The sequence below is a fragment of the Gobio gobio genome (genome assembly GCF_949357685.1).
Source record: "Gobio gobio genome assembly, chromosome: 2".
In the NCBI taxonomy this organism is placed as follows: domain Eukaryota; kingdom Metazoa; phylum Chordata; class Actinopteri; order Cypriniformes; family Gobionidae; genus Gobio; species Gobio gobio.
Window position 1 is genome coordinate 13,325,870 of NC_137098.1, and position 22,159 is coordinate 13,348,028.

Sequence of the window (22,159 nt, forward strand, 5' to 3'; positions counted from 1 at the left end):
TATCAGTGTTTATGGAAACATCCTAAACCATAAAATGACTGTAAAAAAGGACTTAACTTTATATTAATACAACTTTATAGTTTATACAACTTAGACTGATAACATGACTGATATATAGCCTACAACTTAGACAACTTATATATATATATATATAGGCCTATAAAGGCTATCAAAAACGTTTCCCCACGTATTATCTTTGTGGGATTAAACAAGAATTCACGCACGCATTTACACACTCAAATAAAATCACAGACGCAGACGTCACGTTCATTGAGAGGAATGAGTGAAGAGAAAGCAAATTGTGCAATCGCTGACACACTGCACTGAGCCGTGTTGAGTAGCGTGTTATACTACGTGTTAGCGAAAAAATTAAATTATAACTTCACTGCTACACGTGAATGACGTGTAACGTCTGAGTGGACACTTCACTGCCACACGTGATTTGCGTGACGTCTGCGTGACGTCTACGTCACGTCTACGCCTCGTCTGCGTCTTAAATTGAATGGAATAAATAGCAGAATAAAAAAAAAAGTTAAGACGTTGAGTGAGACGTTCGTTGAGACGAGTGCATGTTGCAAAGTCATATTAAAGAACCCATCGGAACGCCATAGAAACACTGCTCCGAACTGTGATTCGAAACACCCATGTCACGTGACTATGGCTAAATGAAGCTCTGAAGTGTTTCATCAGGTGGTGGCGCCTTGCGAAACTGCGTTGATTAAAGGGGGCGGGAACAAGCCACACAGTCACACATCTGTAAACCTAATTCACCACAGTTTAAAAGTGAAGTAAATCCATCTTCACCTCGTGGGTTTTTGTGAGAGGAGAGTAATTTTGTGATAGCAGTGATTTTGTGATAGCAGTGAGATTTATAGTGCGCTTTGGTTAGTTATATTTAGGCTAGATTTAAATTAGATATATTGACTGATAGGTATAGACAGTGACATATAGTATACACTCTAAAAAAAAAAGGTTCTATATTGCACCAAAAATGGTTCTTGGCTCGTAATCATAGGGGAACCTTTTTTAGTGCTATATAGCACCAATTTTGGTGCTTCAGTGGTTCTTCAGCGGTTCTTCAGAGGTTCTTCAGCGGTTCTTCAGAGGTTCTTCACCGGTTCTTTGACTAAGGTGCTATATAGCACCTCTGAAGAACCGCTGAAGAACCACTGAAGCACCAAAATTGGTGCTATATAGCACTAAAAAAGGTTCCCCTATGATTACGAGCCTTTTTTTTTAGAGTGTAGATATAGTGACACATTCATATAGGCTAAGTTAGATAGTGACAGATAGATAGCACAGCATAAGTTAGATATATAGAATTATATAGATTCATAGGTGATATATAGATAGATATATTGATAGAATATATAAAAACGGAGGCTGCACGCAAGAGATGCTGTACATCTGTGGTGTGGGAGCACTTCCATTTGGAAGCACCAAATAAAGTGAGATGTGTGTATTGTGATAGGCAGCTAGCCTTCTGCAACAATACATCATCCATGTATTTACATCATCCAAAAATATTTGTGCATGCCAGCAACAAGTGTCCCTTGTGAGAGGATTTTTTCAACGGCTGGAGAAATTATATGTAAAAAAAGAAGTCAGCTGAGTACTTCAACAGCAGAGCAATTCATATTTTTGAATACAAATGTTTTGTGACAAATGTGACACATTGTGGCTTTATTTATTTTATTAATGTTAATTTTGTGTAACAAACAAAATATATATAGTTCTTTACAATGACGAGGCTACAGGTTACAAAACCAAGATCATGTACTTGTCAGACAGATGTTAAAAACAATTTTTTTTACATGGATCATTGTCAAGGTATTTCAGATCAACACATGGAAATGACCACTAGGTGTCGCCGTAGAGACGGGTGTCAGATTGATTCGAAGCTTCGAAACAATATGACACATTTGCTTCAACTGCTTCAGTGCTTCACGAAGCCTCGGTCTGCCCATCACTAGTTGAAACACGAGGGATAACAATACAGTTAAACACTTCTTCACAGATGAATAGATTAACACACACATATTACTGACATAAACATGAAACAAATCAAACACATAATACCTTGTTCCCGTTCCAGCTAGGTGCTTAAATATCCTCTTATTTATACGATTTCAGAGCGACATGTGATCTTCCTCCTTACTTCCTTGCGTGCGTCTCAACAAAACCACTAATTCAGCCCTTTAGATGCAAAATTAACGATCCACTAGGAGGGGCCAAATTTACACTTTCCTTAGGATTAGTTACAGTTCATGTTCACGTTTCATGTTTTTAGTTTATCATGTTCAATGTCATGTTTACTGTCACGTTTGAGTTTGTCATGTTCTGTCCGTTTTCCTGGTCTTGTCATGTGATTTCCCATGCCCTCATGTGATCTTGTTGTGTTCTGTCATTGGTTCATTGGTTACTCACTGTTCACAGGTGTCCCTTGTCTTGTCATTAGACTCAGGCTGCGTCCCAATTCGCCTACTTATACTACGTCCTAAAAGTATGTACTCTTTTTGTGAAGAAAAAGTACATACTTTTGAGTGTGTAGCAGAAGAGTATGCAAGCTTTGGGACATACTACTTCGTCATCTTTAACGGACTCTGTTACGTGCATCCCGTCACCGTTTAAACTGCCCTGTCAATCATCGTCACAGTTCAAATCCCCCACTTTCAATTTAATTTCCTACCGTATCGGAGAGAAATGTAGTCGCTCGTTGATCTGCCTTTCGTGGGTCTTTAATGCAGAGACTCCTCTCATGTGTTTGCAAAGTTAATGGCCAAACGTATCATTACAAAAGTTCTCAATGCTGCTGAAGGAGAAATATAATGTGGATAATATTGAATAAATATATTTTCGTCAGGTTAAATACTGATAAGTGCTCACTCAAACCACTTTATCTAATCCTCTCCACTTAACCGTCAGACTCGCGTCATGTTTGTAGTTTTTTTAAACACTTTTTATCCGCGTTTGTAGTTCTAATCGAATCCTCGTCCATCTCGCAATGGGTTGTGGGCAATATCAGCCGTAGAGTGCGCATCGATCTGCACTTCGGATTCTGACCGGAAATAGTAGACCATCCGGGAATCTTTGGAATACTTTTTTCAACATACTAAGATTTGGGACATACTAATTCTTTTTTCGAATACTATTTAGTACGGATAGTATGCGAATTGGGACGCAGCATCAGTGTATTTAAGCCCTCATGTTTGCCATACGTCCTTGTCTGTTATTGTGTATGTGTAACCGCTGATGGTGAGTTTTGTAGTGATGGGCAGACCGAGGCTTCGTGAAGCAGTTGAAGCAAATGTGCCATATTGTTTCGAAGCTTCGAATCAATCTGACACCCGTCTCTACGGCGACACCTAGTGGTCATTTGCATGTGTTGATCTGAAATACCTTGACAATGATCCATGTAAAAAAAAATTGCTTTTAACATCTGTCTGACAACTACATGATCTTGGTTTTGTAACCTGTAGCCTCGTCATTGTAAAGAACTATATATATTTTGTTTGTTATACAAAATTAACATTAATAAAATAAATAAAGCCACAATGTGTCACGTTTGTCACAAAAAAATGTTATTCAAAAATATGAATTGCTCTGCTGTTGAAGGACTCACACGACTTCTTTTTTTACATATTTCTCCAGCCTTTGAAAAAATCCTCTCACAAGGGACACTTGTTGCTGGCATGCACAAATATTTTTGGATGACGTAAATACATGGATGATGTATTGTTGCAGAAGGCTAGCTGCCTATCACAATACACACATCTCACTTTATTTGGTGCTTCCAAATGGAAATGCTCCTACACCACGGATGTACGGCATCTCTTGCGGAGCCTCCATTTTTATATATTCTATTAATATATATATCTATATATCACCTATGAATCTATATCTATATAATTATATATATATATAACTTATGCTGTGCTATCTATCTGTCACTATCTAACTTAGCCTATATGAATGTGTCACTATTTCTATCCTAACTATATGTCACTGTCTATACCTATCAGTCAATATATCTAATTTAAATCTAGCCTAAATATAACTAACCAAAGCGCACTATAAATCTCACTGCTATCACAAAATCACTGCTATCACAAAATCACTCTCCTCTCACAAAAAACCACGAGGTGAAGATGGATTTACTTCACTTTTAAACTGTGGGGAATTAGTTTCATAAAGATGTGTGACTGTGTGGTTTGTTCCCGCCCCCTTTAATCAACGCAGTTTCGGCAGGCGCCACCACCTGATGAAACACTTCAGAGTAGAGCCCTGCGCGGGACTGTTTTCTTCATCCCGCTCCCGCCCGCACCCGCCGAATTTCTGACCATTACCGCCCGCTCCCGCAACGTATGTGTTACACTCCCGCCCGCTCCCGCAATATGCATGTCCACTCCCGCCCGCACCCGCAATAATAGAGATGCATTGATTTTGTGTCTTCTCCCGTCCCGCAGGGGGAAAAAAACACGTATTTGTATTGATATTATTAAAGAGATTCATGGGGTTGTTTGTTTCGTTTCCCTGGCCTGCATGTAAAAAAAAAAGAAAAGACAAATACATTCAAATAATTTAGTTTTTATCAAAACCTTTGCACATAAAAATAGACTGCTTTGCAAAACAGAAAACCAGATTGAGAAACAAAAAACAGATCCCAATTCCGTCGAACGTGACCGACTGAAAGGAAACCTGAGAAAACATGCTTCAACAGAACGTAATGTGAACACAAAATAGCAAACGTACATTTAGAAACAATCCATTTCCACTCACTAAACTTCTATGTATTGTTTGTCAAAAACACCAAACAGTCAACTTGACCTGCAGGGACTGCTGAGCGTTTTTGGTGAGGTATGATCAAGTATCTATATGTATTTGCCAGCTGCGCAATATGTGGATACATATAAAGTTATACCGCATGACTTTGCCTACCAAAACAATTGAGAAACTTCTCCAAATGTCAGACTTTCCTTGCTTAGCTTTTGTGCTCTAAATACCTCGTTTGAGGTTCTTTTCTACATCATCTATTGACATCTTCTCCATCATGTCGTTAGGCAACCTCCCTATCCCGCCGATTCCCGCTGTGTTTTTTTTAGCCGCCCATTCCCGCCCGCAGCAAAATTCAAACCGCCCGCTCCCGCGAGATTTACGTTGGGTCCTGCGGGACCCGGCGGGACTCAATCCCAATGCAGCCCTCTACTTCAGAGCTTCATTTAGCCATAGTCACGTGACATGGGTGTTTTGAGTCACTGTTCGGAGCAGTGTTTCGAAACATCTGCGCTTCGGGATCTCGGCAAAGCCCCGAAACGTCTGTTTCGCGTCAGCCATCCCTAATTATATAGTGAAATCCTGGTGGGATTGTGCTATGAGGAAGTGCAAGTTTATTAATACTTTGTTCAATTTGAATAAATTAATTTGCTTTGCGATTCTGCATTTCTTTTGTACGTTTTTTTTTATTTCATGATATAGGTCTTACATTTAATTCATAATGGTCTTAAAAAGTCTTATATTTGACTTGGTGAAACCTGCAGATACCCTGTTTATGAATCATAAATAAATTTGCTCCACTGCAATTCTGCCACGTGAATTGTTTCCTTTCTGAAACGGGCCTGTTGTGTAATAATAGTCCACTGAGGCGAGTTGCAGCTGAACCCAAGTGCAGTTTATTTAATACAATCCAAAGTGAGCAAAACAGACTTGACTAGACATGTTTAGTAACACGAAAACAACTCCCCAACAGAAGTTACATGAACAAAGTAAGACAAGATACAATGGAAATATGAGGGCTATACACAGACTAGTGACCTAACAAGACACACCTGAAAGTAATGAACACAATGAGACTGTGATATACGACCAAAAACAACAATGTGTCAGAACATGACACATTTACAAGGGGAGCGCACATGGGCTGCGTTCAGCCCCGACAAAACGTTGCAAAGCGTTTTTTTAAACGGAAACAGTGGTGCGTTGAACACCCTGTTCTGATGATGCAAGAGTTGCAACTATGGCAACTGAGAAGGCTATTCTTTGTGTTCTTTTTGAAGAATTTTCGGAGCCTGATGAAATTGGCATAAATACGTGTTAAATACTGCAAAATACGCTCAATGTTACAGTCACTGCCCTTGAGTCCATAATAAAAGAGAACATCCCAATTGAGTGAAGGGATTTGTGGAAACTGTGGTTCCTAATTATTGTGATGCAACATTTGCTTCGCATTTCAGGATGAAAAGACAAACATGTCTTCTAATATCTTCAATTGTTTAGTATACCGAGCTGCAGCGGACACATTTGTAATTGACTTTACTTGAACCCATTGTGTGAACTGTCTCTTTAATACTGCGTGGTTTAAATACATTTTGCTTCTGAATGAGCTGACATTTTTGACACACCCACCAAACAAGAGAAAACGTATCTCAAACCCCGTAAGACACGATTGCACACCGTTTCCAGGAAACATGTCGTTCAACCTGGAAACCGTAGCAAAATGTTGTGCTCAGGTTTGAGCTTGAACGTGCCCATGGCAAGATACATGAGGACAAGGGAAGCACATGACAAACAGGGAGCATGTGAAAAATGTTATAGGCTACCTGTGCTTACATTGATTTTGCATCATGAGTGTATTTAATGAATGAGTTTCAATGTACATACTGTAACCAAAAATAACATCAAATCTCTGGAACTGAGCTGAAGAACTTTTTCAGATTTTCCCTGGAGTTCCATCCTCGCTCCATTGTAAATCTGAATGCACTCACAAGGAGATCAGGGAATAAATTCATCAGGTAGAATTTCCCTTCACTATGTAGAGAAAAAAAGACAAAAGACATGGCCTGACACACAATAGCAATAAATTATTGAATAAAAACTGCGTAATGTTACATGTAACTCACTGATGCTCATGTAGGTTGCGTATAAAACGCAGCAGACCCAGTGTGTTCTCAGGATAGGGTTTCCTTTTCATTTCCATTTCCTGGACAAGCTCAGACGAAAACTTGCAAAAGAAATATATTTACAAAAGTAAAAACATTTTTCAAACCAAGGAAAATAAGGAAAAATATAGCTGCAAGCAGCAATTATCGGGGCCAAGCACAACAGAAACAAACAGGGAAGCTAGCAGCAGACCAACTTCGAAAATGGGTAAAGACATTTGGAGCTAATTTTTTCAGGTTGAAAACCCACATAAATACATTGAGTGAATTTCATGTTTTGTTTAATTATAGCGTCACCAAGTGGTGTAGTCCCACCACTTTTTTTGTTGCCCCCATACACAAGCGTGTCAAATTTGGTGAAAATATCTAATTTTGTTTAGGAGTTATATCATTTGTATTTATTAGCATATAAAAAATAACCCACACTTGACTTTGATTGCATTTTTTTTTTGCCACTTACAATCACAAATTTGACATTTGACTCGTAACTGCAACCTGCTAGTATTTCGATTTTCCTATGGTGGTTTCGTCTCAATTGGACTAACGGTTTCAAAGATATTTGCGAAAATTGTTTAAGCGCTAAATCGCAATGTTGCACTAACCATAAGGTGTAACCTAGTTTGGTATTGCAATCTAAGGAGATGACTTGCGTGAAAATAAGCATGTGAGTTTTTTTCACCACTAGGTGGTGCTAGCTTGAAACTTATCAGGCTCTTTCATGGCATCGTGCCAATGACCCATACCAAGTTTCGTAACGATGCATTCATGCGTTCGTAAAATAAAGCATTTTACTACAAAATACAAAATGGTTGACGCCCAAAATGGCCGACATGGGAAAATTGGATATCATTGGACTCGGCATGCTGCCCTGAATCTAACGAGACCAATTTTATTATTTTCGTTTTTTTTGTTTGTTTTTTTTTGTTTTTTATTATTGTTTTTGGGCAAACCGTTCAGAAGTTATAAGCAAAAATACCCATTTTTGTATATCCGCACCAGTAGGTGGCACTGCGACGAAACGCAGCATGTAGCCTCAGGTCATGCTTGTGATTATGTGTGCCAAGTTTGGTCAGAATAAGATAAATTGTTGCCTTATGTCTATTTTCGCAATCGATACGTAAAATTTGTTCACGCGTTATTTGAAAACAGTTTGATGAATCGACTTGAATTACATAACTTTTTGTTGCCATTGTCTGAAGATGATCTGGTTAAATTTTCACGAAATTCTGATAAACCGTCTAGGAGGAGTTTGAAAAAGTAGGTTTTTTGGCAGGAAAGTTGACACTACAGAAAATTACGTCATAGGGTTCAATAGAATCGCCACGGAATCAGATGAAAAAAAAACTTTTGTTACTAGCTCTTATGGTTCAAATGTTATTAGTATAAATATGAGTGCAACTTTGTACAGTTGGTGGTGCTAGAGGGGTTGAGTTGGAGACCCTTCAGATAAATTTGCTATGGTGACATTTCAGAGTCCTCTATCTGTGTGCCAAATTTCATAACTTTCCCGCAAGCGGTTCTGTGGGCTGCCATAGAGTCCCATGGTCGAAGAAGAATAATAATAATAGGAACGCCAACAATTACAATAGGTGCTTGGCCCCTAAATATAAAACAAAGAAAATATTGTAGACATGAAATCAGTTTATTGACATTTTTACAATTTTTAATTTCATTGAATATTTTTTAAAATGTTTATGTTTATATAAATATGTATGAATATGTCTGTACCTAAGTTACACTCACTTTAGTTTTCCATTCAGAAAAGCTTTTCCCCTCAGTGTATTTTTCAATAGCATGAAGGAGCTCCTCATCAACATTATGACAGTTCCCGGCCTCTTTCTGGTTCCCCATTTCTTTCAAATACTCCACTCTCCTGACAGGATTTCAAAAACAGTACAGTCTCTTCAGATGATAAAAAGAGTATCTACGGTATACAGTGTAATTTTCCCTCTCATTTAATATAAAATCATAATAAGCTTGTTCTATAAGCAGTGCTGAACCTCTCTGTCTTGTTTAAACTGATAAATATCATTGCCAAATCAATGGAGTATTCTACCTTTCATCAGTCCAGAAGAAGGGGTGTGCAAGGGTTTGCTCCACAGTTGGTCGGTTGTTTGGAGTTTTATTGATCATCCACTCGACGAGATCCTTCGCTACATCATCATCCAGATGTTCCAGTGAGTATTTTCCTTCTAGAATGTTGACTTCACAATGTGGACCTTTACCAAATGGATGGTGTCCTCTAGAGAGAATGTAGTACACCAACATCCCAGCAACCTTCAAACAGGTTACAGTGATACAAGTTTAGAATTTTCACCAAATACAATTTAAATAATTTTTTTGTCAATAATTGATTTTCTAATATTTTGTAATTACAGGTTACACTTTATTTTGAATGTCACCTTTAGACATTCTGTTGACTATAAGTAATGTTACACACGTCAACTAATTAGTAGAGTATTATTAGACTGTCTGCTTAATATCTGCTAACACTTTATTTTGATGCTCCCCAATAGACATTTTACTGACTATAAGTAACTTTGCAAGTACATGTCAACTTATGCTACTAATCCCAACCTAACATTCTACTAATACTCTACTAATACTGTCATTAGTTGACATGTATGTTTTACCTTTATTATATTATTAATCTAGTAATTACAGTTTTGTTGACTTGTAAGGAAAGGAGAGACCACCTGAATGTCGGAGCTCCTCTTGTACCCAGTGTTGGCCTCCTCATCTATGGTCTCCGTTGCCTTCCAGCATCTAGTTCCAGCAATGCTTGTTCGTAAAGTCGTTTGGCTTAGGTTCAGTCGACGACTTATGCCAAAATCCGCCAATCTAGCTTTTCCATTTATGTCTATAACAAATGGTTTCAAAGTTTCAAATTAATGGGAGAAAAAAACATCAGATACTTTTACTGATCAGATTTTAATTACTTTCTTAAACTTTTATTTTAGGTTTAATTCCTACCAATCAGAACATTCTGGGGTTTGATGTCCCGATGGAGTATTTTGGTCTGTGGATGGTGTAAAACCTGTAAGCTGCAGAGAACTTCCTTCACCAGCTTCTTCAGAACCGAACTTCTCTCAGTGCTATCATCTGGTAAATGCTCTTGGATATGTTCCTCCAGTGTGTACTCACAAAGCTGAAGAGCAAGGTATCCAAAATTTTCATCTTCAGCAAAGTCCTCATATCGCACAATGGAGGGACTATCAAGTTGTGGAAGTCGTAGAAATTCCTCCTCATTTCTGAGGACTTGGTAATTCACTTTAATCATTCGTTTCACAGCCACCTCTGTGCCGTCATCCCTCAAACCAAGAAAAACTTGTGTTCCATCATTTCCTTTAGCAATCAGAAATTCAGGGTTGAAAACAAGAGTAAGACTTCCCCGCTTATATGTCTTGTTAGCATCCATGTTAGCTAGCTTCTCAAGCTTGGGCCTCCAACGACGGCTGGTTTGATGCCACCTTCTTGGGTTCACAGCAGGCGATGTGAACGGCTGCATGCTTGAGTTTGATTCCTCAATGGAGTTCACTACAGGATACGGTTCCTCTTTATCTTGCAGCTCAGCTTTTTGTGATCCCACTTCTTGCGGGATTTTGTTGTTGTTGTTCTTCTTCTTCTTCTTCTTCCTGCTTGTTGATAGAGCAGCGGTTTCCTCACATAAACTATTCACTGCAATTGAACCTGCTGGACGTCTTAGTGATTTATCAAACTTCTGCAGTTTTTTTTTCATGACTCCATCCATCTCTATCTCTGCAGTGATAAGTATCATCTCTGGGACTGGAGACAATCCACACAATGCAACCAGTTCAGGAGCAAAGTCATTTATTGTGGCAAACAGTCCATAAGTCCAAAGTCTAATTAGACTTGAATAATCAGGACGTGTGAGAGGCAATAGACTATTGCATAACTTCTCATAGACAGAATTGTTAATATTCAGTTTCTGCTCAGACGTCTTCTGCATCATGAGATTGAGTATCTTTATTATCATATGATTGACTCTTTCTCCTTGTGCATTTCCAAAGTGCTGAAGACTGTTTGTTAGAATTGGCACAAGCTCACTGAATACCTGAGGAGAGACGCTTTCACTGACACATAAAGCAACATTTAAGCAGTTCAGTGCAATTGGCCAGTGTTCCTGAGGGATTCTTGGAAAGCGCTCGATGAGTCCCTCAATGTATCTGTCTGCACTCTTTGTGTCTTTTAACCACTTGATGGCGGTCTGACGGTACTGCTCTGCACTTGGACCAATGACACCAAAGTAGAGCTCAAAATACATCAAAAGATCAAAAGGATCCTCTTGAAAGAAATGTTCCTTATAGATTTTGAAAACTTCTGTCTGGTGTTTCGTTTGTACAGCGCAATGAAAAGAGAAAGATATATGTACTGTCTCAGTCACTTCACCCTGTGAATATAGTCGACAAATCATTCTCTCCACCTTTTTATCAAGCTCTGAAATCTTCCCATAGTTCCTTCCTGGTGAAGCTCCAGCCTCTATAAGTACTTTCACAATGTCTTCACGGCCACGATCAACAGCATATTGCAGTGGAGAACAGTTTTGTAATCCTTGTCCATTTGGGTTAGCCTTTGCTGCAAGTAATCTTTCCACAATATTAAATGGAACTCCAGTTGTTAAAGCAGCATAATGTAGAGGTGTTTGTCCATTTGTTGAGTGTTTGTTAGGATCAGCCGACTTTTCAAGTAGATATGAGCAGATTTCTTCATTTCTGCATAGAACTGCTGCTGTTAATGGTGTAACATCATCCTTCCAGACTTCAGAAGAGTACAAACCATTAATATCTTTGCTTTTTAATAATTTGCAAAGTCTCGTCAACGTGTTGTCTATGATGCATTTTATTATGGGGTTAGTTTTTCTAGGTACTGCTGGAACTTGAAATTGAACTGGAAATGGTAATTGGATCTGGAATGCCATGGATATTAAAATGTTTTTTTTTTTTTAATAATCTGTGGAGAGATGTTAAACAACATGACCATTATATGGACATTTAATCAGACATTAATGCTTCTTCAACTCTAGATGTTTTCTTTTACAGAAGTAGTTTAAGAACTAGAACCACAAAAGTCACAAGATGGCAATGTAAAAGTTATGTACAAAAATGTAAGACCATTGTTGGCCAAAAATTAATAAACTGTAAATATTTTTTGTCATCCTTTCTGTTAAAATCTATCTCCATATAATTATCCCTTTACTATGTCATTTTGTTCACCTGTTTAACCAATAACTCTGCAATACGATTGCAATTTTTGTTTGGAGAAAAAAAAAAGGGGGGGATTGTAATTCATTAATGATATGATCCGTGTGAAATAGTTTGTTTTATTTAATGGAGCCAGCCGCATTCAATAGCATGGTAATTTTGTTTGCCCAGGCCTTTAAAGTCTGCTTTATGATTGGCATCATATCATCATAGCCTATAAAATATTATGCTGGCAATACATCCAATTTTAAAGCCACAAGTGATCAGATATGCGTTTTGTTTTTGTTGCGTTAAGATAAAAAGTAATTTAAATTTGTGTCTTAACTCCTTAAACCTGACACAAATGGTTTTCAATAACCAGTTTTTAAACTGTTTTTCTTTTGGTCTTTTCATTTTTCAGTGTTCAGTTAGAGGGGAGCGGGGCACTATAATTTTTTTTTAGACAAATCTGATATTATTTGAATCTTATATCTGTTATTTAACAGTTTAGATGGTTCTTTAATGCTTCGCTAAATAGCAGCCTTGAGAAAAATGGATAAATGAACAAATGAATAAAGACTGAGAGGAAGAACCTCAATATTAAGAAATTATTATTTCAAGAAATGTACAGCATTCGTAGGCCTACTGGCTCGTCTATTTGTCTCCAGTTCTGGGATATATGTGTGGTGGGAGGGGAGTGTTGTGTTCAGCTCTGTGTTTTTCTCAACGTCTGAATGTGTTTCTTCTTCTATTTAACTGCATTGTTTTGACACATGCTAGGCTATAGATGTGTTTTGCAGTGTTCATTGTCATACTCCAAAATTCCTCCCCAAAAATATACTATTTTATTTGAAAAAATAATAATTGTCTTCTATTGACTAAATATTTTAGTTTGTCTTAGATAATTTTTTGATTTGATGCGAAAACGTGCCCCTCACATGTAAACATGCCCCAGCTTAGATATATTGAATGTTGTTACATTTCACTTAAATTATTTTGGCGTAAACAATGAAAGAAGTAGCTGGGCCCTATACACTGTATTAATAAAGAAAGACAACATATTTGTATCAGACGTGTGAAATTAATTTGGGGGCAAATAAATAGGCTACTCTGAACCCTAAGTAATAATAATAAAAATACAGGAGTACAAAGAGACAAAATGTAGGCCTAATGCAAAATGTGTACAAACAAAATAAATAAATTTGTTTAACACGCTTTTGTTTTCAAGAAAATGAAACTGGGGAATGGAACGCTATCTCGGAGAACAGAATGAATAAAGACCTACTTTCAGTGATAGCTCACTTAACAATAGATCCTCATATAAATCCTAAGTGTCTAAACTAGTAATTTGTATTGTTTTTAGCCCATGGTCAAATGCGTATCACAGAGTTAAAAGAGAAAGAGAAGTTGTGTAACCTTAAATGAACTTTCACCTGCAGTCTAAACACTTGCTGTGAGGCACATCATGACGTCGCTCATTTAGAAAGAGCAGCAACTGGAGTTGTTTAACATAAAATGTGCTAAATGTGACATTTAATAGCCTATATCGGGCTTGCGTGATGTTTGTTAAACGTTTAAATGAAAAACTGCTAAAAGACTGGTGTTAACACTCAACAAAACAGAAGTCCGGTAAGTTAGATATAAAAAACAGATTTTATTATGTCAAATGGTTATAATTACCTGTGTTATAGAAATCGCAAAAAACGTTCTATTCAGAAGAGACGAAGGACTAATGATGGTAGACTAGCCTACGTAGCCTATCCGTTAAAAAGATAAGGGCGTATACGATCTTCCTCGTTGGAGTCTCTGCGGAACAAAACTGGGCGTTTCTAAATGTGTGGGTGTTTTCAAACTGATGTGCGTTTATAAATCATGCAATGAAAATGATCCGCCCACTGAGCTAGTACTCCTATCTGCAGAGACTGAAAGATTCGTGGACGCGCTGCCGCTCTGACGTAGATCGAATGCTTGGTCTTTTTTTAAACTGCATTTAAAGGGGCTGCAAAGCAAACACTCATGTTGATCGGCGTTTGTGCTGACTGACCACAGGTAGGGTATAACCGTATAATATAACCTCATGAAATCATTTAAATGTGAAAGTTAAAAAAAGCAGATCGATGGAAAGAACTTAACAATTATAGTTCATACCTGTCAAGTATCCCGTTTTGGCCGGGAAAGTCCCGTATTTTACCCTTCTTTCCCGCCGTCCTCCCGTATTAGTATTTTTCTGTAAATCTCCCGTATTTTAAACTGCGTTATTAAAAACAATAATACCGGAGTAAAAAAACAAAAACATTTCCGATCTGAGCTCTGTAACTAGCCTCGCGATAACTGTCATCTGCAGTAGCCTATAGTATAGGTGTCAGTTGTCGCGAGGTTAGTGTGTGAGGTCAGATGACGAGTGACTATGGTGGACGAGTGACTATGGACTATGGTATGGTCTATGGTGACAACGCGGGAAAAAAAACAAAACAGAGACGGATGATGGACGTAACGATAGAGACGGATTAAGGCACTCCTGCCAAAAAAAAAAAAAAAAAAAAAACCTCGTGTAAACACCGTGATCAATGGGACAGCGAATTTAATTATAAAATGTAAGTGACTTAATGTTAATTAATTGTTTATGGAACTGGCGTATGAAATCAGTGTCATTTCCAGTCGTGATGGTATTCAGGAAAACAACACTCTTGTTAGTGTGATGTTGCTTAACTGTATCATATGTTATAAATATAATAACTACACCATTTTAACCGTGTATGTTAACTGAGTTTCTGTGTGTGAGTGGTGCTCATTTGTTTTCGATTTTCTCCTCGAGAGGCTGCGAGCCTCAACAGCACAACCTTGTTAACGTCAGTTCGTTTTATATTATTATCCACTATCGATCGCCACTTACACTAACTGAATGCAGAATCATTATTGCACTTTGTTGATTCCCTAGTTATTTTTTGTTTTGACATTTTACTCAGGATACTTGTCCGTTGGGCAAGTAAAATTATTTTTCACTTGCCCCTTCAAAAAATCCACTTGTCCCGGACAAGCGTTCATGTCGAGCCCTGCCCATAGCAATGCAAGTTCAGAAAGGGTATTTAGCATGGTACGAAAGATTGTTACAGAGAATAGGATGACATTAGACAACAGAACTGATTGTGGTCTACTCTCATGTAAAATAAACCACTCTGGCCCAGCCCACAAATACACTCCTTCCAAAACAGTCTTAAAGAATGCAAAGTCTGCAACAAATTTGTTCAATAGCTCACTAAAAGAGTAAAGAAAAGTTATGTGAAATTAAAAGAAAAACTGTAAAAGAAAAGCAATATGAAATGAAAAGAATGTGTGGAATGAAAATAAAACGGAAAGACAAGCAATGTTAAATTAACAGAAAATATGCAAATAAGCCTTTTAAATAAATGCTCATCATATATACCCTTTTGTGTTTTCATTTGGGCTATAACACCTGTCTTAAAATGTAAGGGATATGGAGCTTGGTTGGGGTGGTGGGACTGCTTGCGGGGCCGAAAAATTTCCCTTATTTTCAAATGCAAAACTTGACAGGTTTGTTATAGTTACATGTTTGCTAACGAAATAAACCAATTAAAAGCCATTTGTGTGGTGTATAAATAATGTTGCGCATCTTCTTATCAAACCCGCCGCACCAGCAGTGATCAACCTCTCCTCTATTTTGCTTGGGAACTAATGTGGTCGGAACCAAAGTTTACAGCACTGCGTTCTCTGGAATCCTCTCAAGCGGAGCACTTCTACATTCCGATTGGTTGCCGCCGAACCGCGTCATAGCTCATTACCATAAAGTTGACTTGATTCCAACTCTCCTCGACGCCCAAATCGTTCAAGACGCGCCGCGCCGCTCTCGCCGGTGCTCGCCGCCGGGCGCGATATTTTTTTTCCCAGGATGGTAGGGGAAGGTACCGCCTTTTTCGTCTATGATTGGCTAGAAGGGCTCTCCTCCGATTGGTTATTTGATTTGGCCGTGAAACGTCATCTCACGTTCATTTTTTTTTTTTTTTTTAATTTTTTTTTTTATTTGCCAGAGTAAACTTGTAATAGACAACAAGGATTACATATTAAAACATATATAAAATAAAATAAAAAAAATAAAAAAGAACAAGAAACAAAAAATGCCAGAGTGTACAAACCTTTGATAAATTAATCAAAAAGAGGATATTCATTAAGAATATAACAAGTCTTTCTTGCTTTTTTATTCACTATGTTCTCCAGACTGGTGCAATAGTCCTTAGTCTCCTGAAGAAAATGATTAAAATGTGGCTTGGATCCTGACCATTTCTTCTTGTGTATATGAAATTTTCCCAAAATAATAAAAAGTTGTACAATAAAGGTGAAATTATTATTATTATTACATTCATTGGAATAATACATACATATATCAAAATTATTTAATTTAAATACAACATTTGTTTTCCTCCTAATGTAATTTTCCATATCCACCCAAAAAATCTTTGTGTATATACAATCACAAAATAAATGAATAATAGATTCTTTTTCTATTGAACAGAAATCACATGAATAATCAATATCTAAATTAAACCTCTCTAACACACTTTTAGCTGGATATATGCCATGTAAAATTTTAAATGTAACTTCTTTTACTTTATTATTTAAAGGGGCTATATGCGTTTTTCTGAAATTTAAACTCGCGACTGACACTTGTGGCCAAAAAACAGAACTGCTCTCATTTTCTGCTCGCTCTCGCAGCGGTGGTGACGTCACATCCGCAGACAGCGCGGGAAAAGACGACCCGCCAGAAAATAGGAAAAATAGGAGACAGGCTTATAGGTGCACCCACTGTGAGCGGACAAGGTGTCAGTATGCTCATCAGGAGATGTTTGAGTCATAAATGGTAAAATAAAAAGGCTATTGTTACGTTTATTTTGGGGAAAAAGTTGCATATAGCCCCTTTAAGCAGTATGCTTCACAAATACTCCAAGCTTTATTCCAGTTTATATCTTTAAATACACTGTTCCACAATACACTTTTATGAGTAGTTGTTTCACCTGTTATAATATCCCTAATATGTTTATTAGTACAACTATGTTTCAGAATGTCAATGTCTCCTAAAAACATGCTGTCTTTAACATATACTTCCTCAGAAGAATCACTTCCACACGCTCTTACAAATTGTACAACTTGTTGAGGTATGGCATCAAAGACAACAGCATACTCTTTTGGTGTAACTGGAAGCCCAAATTTATCCAAAAATTCACTATAAGATAATAAAATACCATTTGAATTTAAAAGTTGTTTAATTAACACAATGTTGTTTTCATACCAAGTACTATAGAAGAGAGATCTATTTTTATATTGAATGCATCTATTATTCCAAATAATATATTTATTTGGGGAAAAATTGTGCTTAAACGCCAGCATCCAGGCCAATAAAGCTTGTTTGTGAAATCTAGCTAACTTCACAGGCAGTTTATCAATTTTAAAATCACATCTCAACAGAAGATCTATGCCACCTAACATATTAAACACGTGTTTTGGAAATGTATACCACATACTATTCTTTTCTTTTATAAATTTAATTAACCACTTAAGCTTGAAAGTATTGTTTAATGTTTCAAAACTAAGCACAGATAATCCACCTTTACGCTTTGGTTTACATAAGATTTCCTTTCTCAAATAATGGTGTTTATTCCTCCATACAAAATTAAATAACGTTTTGTCCAATTCTTTGTGTACATTAGATGGCATATCTAGAGCTAAAGACACATAAACAGACCTTGATATCCCTTCTGCTTTGGATAGTAAGACCCTACCATTCAGGGATAAATCCCTTTGAAGCCAGATGTTAAATCTTGTTTTAGTTTTGTTAATTATAGGTTCAAAATTGAGCACAGCGCGTTCATTCTCATCTTTATGGATAATAACACCTAAATATGTAATTGTATGTTTAATAGGAATACCATGTAATTCTGTTAAATTACATGCTTTAAGTGGAAACAGCACTGATTTATTTATGTTCATTTTAAGACCTGATACTGAGGAAAACTCATTAATGCAATTAACTGCTTTTATTATTTCTAAATCGTTTTTAAGAAAAATAGTGGTATCATCAGCCAATTGACACAATTTAAATAATCTTTCAAATGCTCTTATACCTTCAAACTCTGCTTTTTTAATATGCAAGGCCATGATTTGTGTGACTAATAAAAACAAGAATGGAGACAAAGGGCTACCTTGCTGTATACCTCGATGAATCTCAAATCTCCCACTTGTACCCATTAATAATTTGACTGAACTATTGCACCCATTGTAAATAGTCCTAACAGCTTTTTGGAAATAATCCCCAAAACCAAAATGTTTAATACATTTAAACAAAAACTCATGACTTACAGTATCGAATGCTTTGTAAAAGTCTATGAATAAAATAAAAGAATCTGTCGGTATGTAACAATTATAATCAATCATATCTAAAATTAATCTGATATTATTACTGATATGTCTCCCAGTCATAAACCCTGATTGTTCTTCCTCAATGATCTCTTCCAGACCTTTCTTTAATCTTCTTGCAAAAACTAGAGCAAAAAGTTTAGCATCATTATTCAGAAGGGTAATCGGTCTCCAGTTGTCAATGTACAGTTTATCCTTATTAGGCTTAGGAATAATTGTGATAAGACCTTGTTTGAGAGTTGCAGGTAATTCACCGCATGTAATGGATTCCTTAAACATAGCTGCTAAAAAAGGAGATAACTGAACATTAAACATCTTATAGAATTCACTAATAAGCCCATCATTCCCTGGAGACTTATTATCCTTCAATCTTACAATACAATTTTGAATTTCTTCTAAACCAATCTCTTTGTCACAAAATAATTTAAATTCTTCATCTATTTTCTTGGTTGTGTCAGAAATTGTATTCAAAAAAAGATCTGTTTCTCTATCATTATAAGGTTCAGAAGTGTATAGATTTTTATAGAACTGGGTAACATATTCAGCAATATCTTTATTGTTTTCACAAATTCTATTATTAATCATGAGTTTACGTATAGATGATAATTCCCTATTACGATTTTCTAAATTAAAAAAATATTTGGTATTTTTCTCACCTTGTTCCATCCACTTCTGTCTACTCCTTATAAAGGCACCTCTAGCTTTGTCCATATAAATTGTGTCTAATTGTAACTGCAAGGAGGTCAATTGTTTAAGTTCTTCAGTGGTTAAAATTTGTTTACTAGATAATTTTATTATTTCTTCAATTAATATATTTTCCTTCTCTTTTTTTACTTTAGCATTTCTTTTTCCTATGCCAATAGCTAGGGTTCTTATTTCAAATTTCATTAATTCCCAATTATGACCAAATTTATTGAGGATACATGCCTGTTTCCAATATTTTGCTATAATTTCAATAGCTTTATTTTTAAACCATTCATTCTCTAACAAGGTTTTATTTAATTTCCAATAATTTGTTTTAGGACCACCTGAACTTACCGCATCTTTGTTGATTTTAATCAGAATAGCCTTATGATCAGTTAAAACTGAAGTCTCAATTTTCACTAATTCAACATCATCTGCACTATTTGCAGAAATTAACCAAAAGTCAATACGAGAATGTTTAGTCAAATCATTATTGCTCCAAGTATACATTTTTTGGTATGGGTAAGTATGTCTCCATATATCTAAAAGACCCATTCTTGCACATAAGTTTTTTAATTCACACGTTTTTACATTTTTTTTAGGGGGCCATCTGTCTATTTCTTCATCCATAACAGTATTGAAGTCTCCACCCCAAATAATCATGGCACCGGGAAATTTAGAACACAATTGGTTAATTTTACTCTCAATTGTTAAAAACAAATTATTATTCTTCTGCTTATTATTTGTGGCATAAACATTTACTATAATATATTGAGAAAGGTCAATACTAATATGCAGAATTATCCATCTTCCTTCAGTATCTGTTTGCTTACTGATAATGTGTCCTTTGAATTTACCTTTTAATATAACTACTCCTGCTGATCTGTTAGTACCAAATGAGAACCAAACATCATTCCCCCACTGACTTCTCCAAAAAGTCACATCTGCTTCACAAGCATGAGACTCCTGAATAAAATAAAAGTCTGCACCTTTGCTTTGACAATAAAGAAATAAAGATTTTCTTTTTAGTTGGTTTCTTATACCTCTGGCATTAATGGAACAAATTGAAATTGACATTAACAATAACAGTAAAGATTAACGTATCCCAAGTGCACTTAATAACAACATAACATGTCACACACTTTGATCTATTATTGCATTCATCAATTATAACTCAGAACATTCTTCTTTTGACTTCAGTAACAGTAAATCATCTAGAGACAATACCTAAAAAATAAACAGTCAGTATCTGAAGTCTCTGATTATTGGTGGAGAAATGTTCATCCCTTCATTTCTTTTCCATTCACAAATGCTTTGTTACCTACCAGGTAAGCCTTCTCCCCATTTTTCCTAGCCTTCTCTACTATTGGCCACAGACGAGCACGTGCTGCCCTGTCCTCAGCGGTCAGATCTTCCTTCACTTGAAAACCTCTACTTTTTAGAAACTCGTTGTTCTTGGCGCCTTTCCAGAGAGCATCTCTTGCACATCTAGACGTAAATCTGACGATCACTGGCCGTGGAAACTTGTTCTTTCCTCCGTTATCCAGTATTCTGCCGATGCGATGAGCCACATCCACTGCTGTCGCGACTGTTTCACCATCACTGCCTGGAATTACTGCACAGCAAATCTCCTTCACCTTAACTTTAACGTTTTCCTCACGCTCTTCAGCTACTCCATACACACGAAGATTGTACCGACGGCTATATCGATCCGTGTCATTCACTTTTTGTTCCAACTCACTCACTTTCTTTTGCATTTGTTCCACTGTCATCTTCATTGTAGCGTTTTCTTTTTTGAGATCTACCACTTCCTGATGACAGAAGTCCAGCGATTTTTTAAGCCCCTCGATTTGCATAGTGTTGTGTTTAACAGCTTCATCCGTTTGGTCTGCTCTTTCGTTTATTTTGGCAGTGATAACACGAATGACGTTGTTTTGTAACTCAGCCAACGATGGTTCAGCATTTGCTTGTATCTGTTCTTTGCGCGCTTTCTTGGAAAGTTTTTTGTCCGGTGTATTAGGGCTTGAATCACAGGCCCCATTACCTTCCTTGTAAGCTCTGCAGGTGTAAGAGTGTGTGTCTTGAATCACTCTCTTATCTTTGATGGTAACTATCTCCATTTCTTCCTCAGTAACGTTACACTCACATGCCAAGTTTTTCTCCATATCCGAGTCTGATAGGTTCTGAGATTAAGTTCTTAACGAATAAAACAACAAAACGTTTGAAATGTAGCTTCAAATGACAACTATATACATCCGGTTACAAAAACCATGCAACTACATCATGTAAATATTATAAACTGCGTGTGACAAGGTTTCGAACATTCCTTAGCTTAACAGACCAACCACTCGTTCCGCCATCTTGGGAGAACCCCCATCTCACGTTCATGGCAGGCCAGGCTGTCGTGTGCGTGCCATCAGATTTATATTCCAAGTTCACATGGTGTATCTAGTTGAGGCAAACACTATGGGTAAATTGACTGTACAGTAACTTTAAAGCCACACAGAAATGTGGTGGTTAAGGGCCACTGTGTCATGCTAATGTACTGATTCGTCCCATCTTCTATAGAAACAATCTCTTTCCAAAACAAATAACATTTGTTAGCCATTTCAAGGTAAGGATTACACAATATTAGTGCATCAACATTAACTGTATGTTAAACATTACTAGTAATTATTGTGTGTGTGTGTGTGTGTGTGTGTGTGTGTGTGTGTGTGTGTGTGTGTGTGTGTGTGTGTGTGTGTGTGTGTGTGTGTGTGTGTGTGTGTGTGTGTGTGTGTGTGTGTGTGTGTGTGTGTGTGTGTGTGTGTGTGTGTGTGTGTGTGTGTGTGTGTGTGTGTGTGTGTGTGTGTGTGTGTGTGTGTGTGTGTGCATGGGCGTCAGAAGCCAAAAAAAATGTGGGTGGGTCCTCAG

General features: G+C 36.9%; 1 protein-coding gene across 2 annotated transcripts; it reads right to left on the reverse strand.

Moving 5' to 3' along the window:
- Window positions 1-5,646: 5,646 nt before the first annotated feature.
- On the reverse strand, window positions 5,647-13,936 carry LOC307122762 (serine/threonine-protein kinase/endoribonuclease IRE1-like). 2 transcript variants are annotated; one of them, XM_079810949.1, is made up of 7 exons: window positions 13,817-13,936; window positions 9,909-11,906; window positions 9,632-9,795; window positions 8,992-9,212; window positions 8,679-8,808; window positions 6,897-6,997; window positions 5,647-6,804 (listed from the first exon to the last, which is right to left on the reverse strand). In XM_079810949.1, exons 2-7 carry the CDS (start codon window positions 11,872-11,874, stop codon window positions 6,675-6,677), a joined length of 2,712 nt encoding a protein of 903 aa, XP_079667075.1. In that variant the 5' UTR covers window positions 11,875-11,906; window positions 13,817-13,936; the 3' UTR covers window positions 5,647-6,674. The 2 variants fall into 2 exon arrangements, with proteins under 2 accessions (XP_079667075.1, XP_079667076.1); XM_079810950.1 differs by having other exon boundaries at window positions 9,909-11,714; window positions 13,817-13,910.
- Between the last annotated feature and the right edge of the window lie 8,223 nt (window positions 13,937-22,159).

Excerpts from the sequence above, each read along its gene's own strand:
- LOC307122762 (XM_079810949.1), bottom strand. The coding sequence starts at position 11,874 with ATGGCATTCCAGATCCAATTACCATTTCCAGTTCAATTTCAAGTTCCA. Across the intron at positions 9,213-9,631 it reads AGAGGAGCTCCGACATTCAG|GTTGCTGGGATGTTGGTGTA; the intron begins GTGGTCTCTCCT and ends ACCTGTTTGAAG. Across the intron at positions 6,805-6,896 it reads CGCAACCTACATGAGCATCA|TGAAGGGAAATTCTACCTGA; the intron begins GTGAGTTACATG and ends TTCTCTACATAG.